General features: G+C 37.3%; 1 protein-coding gene across 1 annotated transcript; it reads left to right on the top strand.

Annotated features, from left to right (window-relative positions):
* Positions 1-413: 413 nt before the first annotated feature.
* Positions 414-1502, top strand: LOC140866805 (basic blue protein-like). The gene is made up of 2 exons (XM_073271859.1): positions 414-652; positions 1150-1502. The coding sequence occupies exons 1-2, from the start codon at positions 475-477 to the stop codon at positions 1347-1349; spliced, it is 378 nt and encodes a 125-aa protein (XP_073127960.1). The 5' UTR covers positions 414-474; the 3' UTR covers positions 1350-1502.
* Positions 1503-10086: the final 8584 nt, after the last annotated feature.

The following is a 10086-nucleotide window of genomic DNA, read 5'->3' as shown; positions in this document are numbered from 1 at the left end:
ATTTGACAAAAAAAAAACCTTTTCTATTGTCAGAAACTCAGAGTATTCGAACGGTGATATTGAGACTATTGTAGATTTTAAAGTATTTGAATTACACAATTTCCATTAGCTACTTATAACTTTTTTGACTGATTCCAAATTGTAATGAATCATATTGTATGGAAATTTTTAGATGCATTTGAGCAACTATTGTAAAAAAGTACTTTGTAAATCATAGCACAATGTATTTTGGAAATAAGTTCACATTTGTTTTTTTTTTTTTTAAAAAAACAATTATAAAATAAAATATAAAAATATTTTCCCCACAGCATGATTGATCTCCACTAATAATCAATTGAATTCACACACGTGTGCCCTACTACAAACCCATACATGCTACAATTTCTTTCTATAAATAATCCTCAACTAGAATTTGCATTATCACATCACTCACTAATAATATCAAAAAGAATTAAGAAATAAGAGAGAATCAAGATGTCCGAGGGAAGAGGCAGTGCTTTGCTGGTTTTGACGGTGGTGATGGCGATGGCGGTGGTTTTCCACGGCCAAGTGACAGAAGCCGCCACTTACACGGTGGGAGACGGCGGCGGCTGGACCTTCAATGTGGCCGGTTGGCCTAAAGGCAAGACCTTCAAGGCTGGCGACGTACTAGGTAAGTATTTGTAATACTAGTATAACTTCAACTAAACAAAATAAATACGCTAAATGTTTTAAAAACGAAAACATTTTTAAAAATCTATATATATATTCGTACATCCTCCAATGAAGAGTGAAGACAACTAGCTGATCTTGTTTCTAGTACATATAAATTCTACCTGCAGAGTGAATGTAGCGTATACATTTTCTGAGGTTCTATTTGAATAGAAAGATTTGAGTGGATTTGAACACACACGTCTCAGATTCATCGTATAAATTTGATTCAAAATTAGAAAGAAGGATTTGAATTTCTTTATGATGTATTTTCATGCTTTGAGTTAGTCATTTGAAATCAATACATGTCAAATCTCATTATTTTAAATTCTCTCACAAACTCGAATCTCTTATACTCCACCGCTACGTACGTTGATCTAAGTTATTTTTAAAATATATAATTTTTTTAAAAAGATTTCTTGTATAGAAGAATGGATATATTTTGTTGTTGATTTGCAGTGTTTAATTACGGCCCCGGGGCTCACAATGTGGTGAGTGTGAACAGAGGGGGATACAGGGGATGCAGCACCTATAGCGGGGATAAAGTATTTCAAAGTGGGAGCGATCGGATCAAACTCGCAAAGGGACAAAATTTCTTCATTTGCAGTTTTCCGGGACACTGTCAGTCTGGAATGAAGATTGCTGTTACTGCAACTTGACATGTTTCTTTCAAACTTGAATATCCAAAAAAAAACTCTCCATGTAGTATTAACTACCATGTTGTGCCTGTGTGCAACTTGTTGGAGGGGTTGCAATATTAATAAAATAAAATTTTTTAGAATAATTGAATTTGAATAAAGGATAAATATCAATCGTGGCTGAATTATAGTATACAACTTACAATATGATACCATAACAATATACTACAAGTGTCATAATTAAATCAGAATTTTACCAAATCATCACAATTGAGTATTAGTTACGGAACAAAATCTTCTATTTCAGTTGGTGTTCGTAACCATGTTATACTTTGCTCAAAACAATGTTCGTTTCATGAATTATTAAAAATTAAATGCACCACACATAATGTTTAAGCAAAATATGACAGATCACAACAAAACATTCGATTCATATATTTTTTATTTTGGAAAAATATCTCCATGATAAATGATTAAAACTATATATATATTTTTTAAAAATAAATGAATCAAATATTTTGTCTAAGACTTATTATTATATTTTGCTTATACACTGTTTAGTAGATTTAATTTTAACAAGCTGTTTGAGTAAAAGAGTATACGATTTAAAAGCATCAAGTGGAGCGAAGAATCTAGTCCAGTCTAATGGATATGGAGTGAATGCCAAAAATTAAATATTATGTCTCTTGTGAGATGGTCTTGTGGATTTTTATCTATAAGACGAGTCAAGTACTCCGTTTATATTTATAATAAAAAATAATATTTTTGACAAATTTAAATAGCACACACTTTCTAATTTTTTTGAAGCATACAATATTAAAGATTGAGATTTTTTTATTTAAGTCTAGATGCTTCTTTTGATTATGTTGACAAAAAAATCTTATGAGATAGTGATGCAGGGCATACCAAGGGTTAAGGGAGTTGGAGTCAAAAGTTCGAGAGTTGAGAAAAGAATATGCTAATAAGCTCCCAAGGCTTGAGAGTTGGAGTAAAATGAATGAAAGTTGTGCCGCATAGAAAAAAAAAAGCACTTTATTATTGTATTTAGTTCTGATAGTCTTTAAAAAGTTTTACGGTTGGGAAGTGAAGGATATTAGATGAAATTTGATTGATAATATTATTGAGAATATAATTGTCTATTTTATTTTGGATTCCATCTAATCCCTTCCAATGTCTTGGTTCAACTCCTCAACCTATAATTTCATCATCATTTGGTATCAGAGCTCGAGCTTCGCTCCGGGCCTTGATGTTCTTACTGCAATGGCAGCAAGGCGAGGAGAGGTGGACGTGGTCGAGGCATGGAAAATTATGAAGACGGGCGAGATGCTGAAATTCAAGCACTTTGTAGACAAGTTGAGGAATTGACTCTATGTCTTGAACGTCGGGGAGTTAAGAGTGAACGAGGTTCAAGCCATAGGTATTCGAGTGATGACTTGGAGCTTGTGAATCTTTTTGCTCGCAGACAAGCTCTCTTCTGGCCAAATCAGGATCCTTTGATGCAATCACCGTTGAGAAGTTTGATATCATGGTTGTTATCTCTACTGGAACTCAGATCAATTGGTCAGAGATGAGGATGAGATTGAAGATCTCACTGCTCAGACAGAACAAGATAAGTCTAAAACACTAGTTAGCCAATCCACTCCAGCTAAAAAGATTGTTGTACCCAGGAGGAAGCCAGTGAAAAAGAAGTTGTATATCCATGAATCGGAATCAGAAGAATCAGAGTCAGATCGAGTGACTTTGGCTAGCATTATTGCTTCGCCAAAAATTCAGACCAAAAAGAGATCGTGTCTGGTGAAGTTTGTGAAAATTCCAGCTGTTCAACCAGCTCCCATTCCAGCAATCCCACTATCTAAAGTTTCTCAAATCATTCTACCTCTTGTAGAAACCGGCATCACTATCTTGGAGTCTGGACTGACTCAATTCAAAGAACAAGGCTCTAGTACAAATGTTGAGCCTCAGTTTCTCTCTAGTGCTCAAATTGCAATCAATCAGGAACTATAATGCGTCACAGATAAAGTAGATGACAAGATAAAGCTATTTGACAAATGGGTCAAGCACATAACAAAGACACACTTCTCCAACTTTCGATCATAGAAGATGCTCACCAACTTAGCCAATTTAGAGCAGAAAATCTTAGAGAGGGATGAAACCCAAGACATCTCTCAAGCCCTTCAAAGAAAAGAATTCATTGCTACAAAGATGAAGGGTATGTTACGACCAGGGGCGGTCCTGAGATAAACTAGGCTCGAGGCGAATAAAAAAATTGATCATTTCATTAACTTGAACATTGTGATATATATATATATATATAAACTAATAGAATATTATTATAAAAGTAAACCATAATATGTAATTAACGAAATTACACATCACAAACGTTCTATATTGTTTCTCAAAATAAATTATTTAAAAATCACTCTTCTCGTATTATTTGAAGCAAATTCGGCATTTTTTTTGTCATTTTACGTACAACGAATAATTGTACAATAATAAAACTATTTTTTTAACTAAACTCATGTGCAATATAAAATAATAATAAATAATGAGCTAAAAAACGAATAAAAATAAATAAATATAGGATAATAATAAATTAGCGTAATATGAATTAATAAAAAAATAATGCAACAATAAATTAGTAATTAGTAAATGAAGAAAATGAAAAAAATGTTATCTTTTTTGTAAAATTACATAATTTCAAATTTGTAATATGAGTAATTGTCACGATTTAATTGTATAATAAGTAAAAAAATTTGACGATATGCCTACCTATAAAGCAATGGAGGTCTACGATAAATTTTCGTACTTAAAATAAATTATTTTCAGGGTCACATAAAGAAAGAAGATCAAATTAAAAAAAATTTGGTGGGATACGAGAGTTTGTGGTGATTTAACCCAATCGAAGCAAAAGTTTTGCCATAAAGCAATCTTTTTTTTTTTTGTTTTACATATAATTTTTTTATTAACTAAAATTATATAATTATTAATATAAATACTAATTTAAAAATAATTAGGGGCCACTCTGAATGTGGGGCCCTGAGCTGAAACGACCCTAACTCTATAATTAATAAATAATTGTGCGGAATTTTTTTTTTTTTATACTTACTAAATAAAATATGTACATATATGCCCATACATATATGCACAGAATAAAAAGATTTAACAATAAATAAATAAATAAATAAATAAATAAATAAAAATGCATTCTTTAATAAAATAAATATCTGAGTCAAATATTGAATTAAAATACTGCATAAATAAAATGATTAAAGTTTGCATGCACTGAAAATATTTAAATAAAATATTCCAAACCACAACCACTGAAAATAATTATAATGTATAACATGCTGAAGTATTCAAAACATGCAATGTGACTCATACATCTATCACGGTCATGGGGATCACTGCCATTCTGCTCATACGTCCTCGCCTCCGGTGGGTACTATGTTCTCTACGTACTCACCTGCACCATACCAGTGTAGTGAGCCTAGAAGCCCAACATGCTAACATAACAAGGATTTAAAATAATTTAAATAACTTTAATACTAATACATAACATATACATGAATGAGCATGCTTAAAATAACATCATGACATCACATCACTTAAATTAACTTAAATATCATAATCATACATAATACATAAACATTGTTGAGCAAATTATTTTCTAACATCGCATGGTTGTATCCATAGTGTAACCTTAAATCATACATCAAATACTGATCAGCGTGGAAACCAACGTACGTGGCGGTGACGAATCATCTCTTAAATTTGCAGTAAACTGCCCTTCAATAGTTCACATATGGGGACGAATCCCCCTCAAATTGTCACACTACTTCAACTTCCAACATAAAATATTTTCTTTTGCTCAACCTTAAACATTAAATCATGCATAAAATTATTTTATGAATGCATGCACTTAAATAAAATGTGTGTCCTTCATATATATTTAATTTAATTTCATACTAACATATAAATATAAAAATAATCTTCAATGCATAAAAATAATTAAATATATATTCAGGACACATGCAATTTCTCATGGATTGTACTGGACTACTGGCCCTAACACTCAAGCCCATTTACTTAAATCTGGCCCATTAACACTGAGACTGGCCCAATAACATACTCAAGCCCAATAAAAATTATTCTAAGCCCAATTAAATAATTAAAGCCCATTAAAACATTCTAGGCCCAATAACAACTTAATCTGGCCCAATGGGCCCAAAAGCCCAAAGACTGGCCCGCTAATTTTCATGGGCCCTAAAGCCCATAAAAATTAGTGAACTAACTTAATTAAATTAATTAAACCCAAATAATAACTTAAGTGAAGCCCATTAATTAAATTAATCTAATTAGCCCAATTAAACTCTTAAATTCATTAATTAACTTAAAAATAAAATACCCGAGCCCAACTAACTTAACCTGGACCCGGACCCAACTAACTTAACCCACTTACTACCAGACCCGACTCGGACCCAAGACCCGACCCGGAACCACCCTGAAACCCTAAACCCGAACCCCCCTCTTCCCTGCAGCCCGCGGCCGTGAGAAGCAGCCCTTCTAGGGCTGCTGCCGCCCTGATTCGGCCGCCCCTGGCCGGAGCCCTGCCGCCCAGACGTAGCCCACGTCTGGGCGGTTTGAACCATCCCATGGCCCCAGCCCCATGCAGCCTAGACCTCATCACCGAGCCCCCCCTTCTCAAAACCCTAATCTGCGCACCAAGGGAGCCCGATCGAACCAGCTCCAATTCTAGGCACTTTTGTCTTGAACCATCCGAGCCAATCGAGCCTAGACTCACCTTATACCTTCTAGGGACCTTGACCAGCAGCCTAGACGCAACCATGGCTAAGAAACATGAGCATGACAATCAAAATCACACTATAAGTCACAAACTTCATGAAAGCCGAAATTTTTTTCTGAAAATTCTTGAAAATTTTTGATGCATACACAATACACACACTATAATATCTGATAGGCACGAAAATAGGGAAAGAATCATGACTTGCACCGTAGTTTGAAGAGAAAGGAGTGCGTAGAACGATTCCGGGACGACGGGGCGATGACAACCGACTTGGAAGCTTCAAAATCGAGCTATGGAGGCTGAAGAACTCGAAGAACACGATGGAGATGGGGGTGAGAAACTGATGGAGGCGGCTGAGTGATCGGTTGAAGGGTTTGGGTAGGATAGGTTTAGGTTTAAGTTTTTAATTTAAAATAGGTTTTTAAGATAATTAAAATATATTAATAAGGGTTTTTAATTTAAAATATATAACTTAAAAATTCTAACTAACAATTAAAATCTGATAATAAATTTAAAAATCCCGAAATACATAATTAAGGGAATTTTAAAAATAATTAAAAGTCACTATTTTGGCTTATTTTGAATAAAAACGGACTCCTAAAATTATATAAAATTAAATACTAAAAATATTGAGGAAATAAAACTCAAAATAATATTTTTGGGCTCTAAAAAGACTCATAAAATAATTTGGATAAAAAGTTGTCATCTCGTCTGTCCACGGTCCCGTCAACGCGATAAAATAATTCAAATACCAATAATTCATGAAAAATCACTAATTATGGGTTAAATACTTAAAATAACTTAAATCATGCATAAATAATTTCACATAATTATTTAACCCATAATCTAAAATTCTAAATAAATAAAATCCCTAATTATGCATGCGAATTTACGTATTAAAAGTACCGGGTGTTACAATTCTCCCCCCTTAAATTGAATTTCGTCCTCGAAATTAAAGTAGTTACCCGAACAACTCCGGGTAGCGAGTCCTCATATCTGCCTCGGTCTCCCAAGTAGCTTCCTCCTCCGAGTGATTCAGCCACTGGACTCTGACCATCGGTATGACACGCGTCCTAAGCCTCTGCTCCTCCCTAGCCAAGATCCGTATAGGCCTCTCCTCAAATGCTAACTCCGGTGTCAACTGAAGAGGCTCAAAATCCAACACATGCGACGGGTTGGAGACATACCTCCGAAGCATGGATACATGGAAAATGTTGTGCACTGCCGCTAGCCCTGGTGGTAGAGCTAAACGGTAGGCCAACGTGCCAACTCTCTCCAAGATCTCGAATGGCCCTATATACCTCGGATTAAGCTTGCCTCTCCGGCCAAAACGCACTACTCCCTTCATAGGTGACACCTTCAGGAATACGTGATCACCTACAGCAAACTCCAAATCTCGTCGTCTGGTATCTGCATAACTCTTCTGACGACTCTGAGCAGTCCTCATCCGATCTCGAATCTGAGTCACAATGTCAGCTGTCTGCTGCACAATCTCAGGACCAAGTAAAATCCTCTTACCAACCTCATCCCAATGCACAGGAGATCTGCATCTCCTCCCATACAATGCTGCATAAGGAGCCATACCTATAGACGACTGAAAACTGTTGTTATAGGTAAACTCCACTAATGGCAGTCTAGTCTCCCAAGAGCCCTGAAAATCGATGACACAAGCTCTCAGAAGATCCTCGAGAACCTAAATCACTCTCTCCGACTGACCATCTGTCTGGGGATGGAATGCTGTGCTGAACAAAAGTCTAGTCCCCATAGCTGTGTGCAGACTCTTCCAAAACGCGGATGTGAATCTCGGATCTCTATCGGATACAATGGACACAGGTATGCTATGCAATCTAACAATCTCCTTGATGTACAGCTCTGCATACTGTGTCAATGAGTAAGTAGTCCTCACCGGCAAGAAATGAGCTGACTTGGTGAGTCTATCCACAATCACCCAAATCGCTGTGCAACCTCTGGCACTCCTCGGTAGCCAACCACAAAGTCCATCGTAATATTCTCCCATTTCCATTCCGGAATAGGAAGAGGTCTAAGAAGTCCTGCTGGACGCTGATGCTCTGCCTTGACTCGCTGACAAGTCAAACACTCTGACACCACTCTCCCGATGTCTCTCTTCATCCCGGGCCACCAATACAATAGCTGCAAATCTCTGTACATCTTCGTACTTCCGGGGTGAATGGAGTACGGAGATGTGTGAGCCTCTGCTAAAATCTCAGCTCTCAACTGATCTACGTTCGGTACCCACATCTTACCACGGTACTGAACAATACCATCCACCACTGTATACAAGAGGTTACCCCTAGCCTCATCTCTCTGTCTCCATCGCTGCAACTCCTCATCAGTAGACTGTCCATCCCTGATCCAATCTTGCAGAACTGACTGCACCGTCAACACTGACAAGCTCGGTGCATGACCACTCGGATAACACTCCAAGTCAAATCTCTGAATCTCGCTCTGTAGTGGTAACTGTACGGTCAAACATGAGACCACTGACGACTTCCGACTCAAAGCATCTGCTACTACATTAGCTTTACCCGGATGGTAGCTAATGTCACAGTCATAATCCTTCACCAACTCCAACCATCTCCATTGCCTCATGTTCAACTCCTTCTGGGTGAAGAAGTACTTGAGGCTCTTGTGATCAGTGAAAATCTTGCACTTCTCGCCATACAGATAGTGCCTCCAGATTTTCAAAGCGAAAACCACTGCTGCTAACTCCAAGTCATGCGTCGGGTAATTCTGCTCATGAACCTTCAGCTGCCTCGACGCATATGCAATAACCTTGCCACAGTGCATAAGTACCGCGCCTAAACCCAGCTTAGACGCGTCGGTGTACACCACTAACTTCTCGTGTGGTACTGTCACCGCTAACACCGGTGCAGTAGTGAGTGCTTCCTTCAGCTGATCGAAGCTCCTCTGACAGTCTGAACTCCAGATAAACTTCGCATTCTTCTTGGTTAAGGAAGTCAAGGGTACTGCAATAGAGGAAAAACCCTTGATGAACTTCCTATAATATCCTGCCAAACCCAAGAAACTGCGAATCTCCGAAGCATTCTTCGGAATACCCCAATTCTGCACTGCCTCAACCTTCGACTGATCAACTGTAATCCCATCTTTCGAAATAATGTGGCCAAGAAATGCCACCTGCTCGAGTCAAAACTCGCACTTGCTGAACTTGGCATACAACCGATGCTCCCTCAAGGTCTGCAAGGCTGTCTGTAGATGCTGTCTATGCTCCTCAATGCTCCTAGAGTAGATCAAGATATCATCAATGAATACTATGATGAACTGATCTAGATACGGCTGAAAAACTCGGTTCATGAGATCCATGAAAACCGCTGGAGCATTGGTCATCCCAAATGGCATCACTAGGAACTCGTAATGCCCATACCGTGTCCGGAAAGCAGTCTTGGACACATCTGCCTATCTAACCCACAGCTGATGATAACCAGATCGCAGGTCGATCTTGGAGAACACTGAAGCTCCCTGCAACTGATCAAATAAATCCTCTATCCTCGGCAGTGGATACTTGTTCTTCACTGTGAACAATTCCTCTGACTTTAAGAATATCATCTGTCACACCCCGAGATCGGAACGCAGCATCGCCGTTGTTAACAATTTTAAATCGTAAAACAACAAGCCATGTAGTGCATAAATAGCCTTCAACCAGTCTTTTACAAATCCAGAAATGTCTTTACAATATCAAAACATGACAATAGCAGAAGCGAAACGTAAAAGATAATAAAACTAATAAGACTGCTATCATTTCCATAATTTTAGACTTGATCACCAATCCCAAAATGCGTGTTGCTCATCGTCATCCAACTGCTCTTCGGTATCTGGGAAGGGAAGTAAGGGGGATGAGTGTTTTGAGAAACACTCAGTAAGAGGGGGCCAATCGTACATTCAAATGTCGAATATACATATATATAGGATTTCAAA

Source organism: Henckelia pumila, chromosome 4, assembly GCF_033568475.1.
Source record: "Henckelia pumila isolate YLH828 chromosome 4, ASM3356847v2, whole genome shotgun sequence".
Classification (NCBI taxonomy): Eukaryota; Viridiplantae; Streptophyta; class Magnoliopsida; order Lamiales; family Gesneriaceae; genus Henckelia; species Henckelia pumila.
This window is presented reverse-complemented; position numbering and strand designations above follow the sequence as displayed.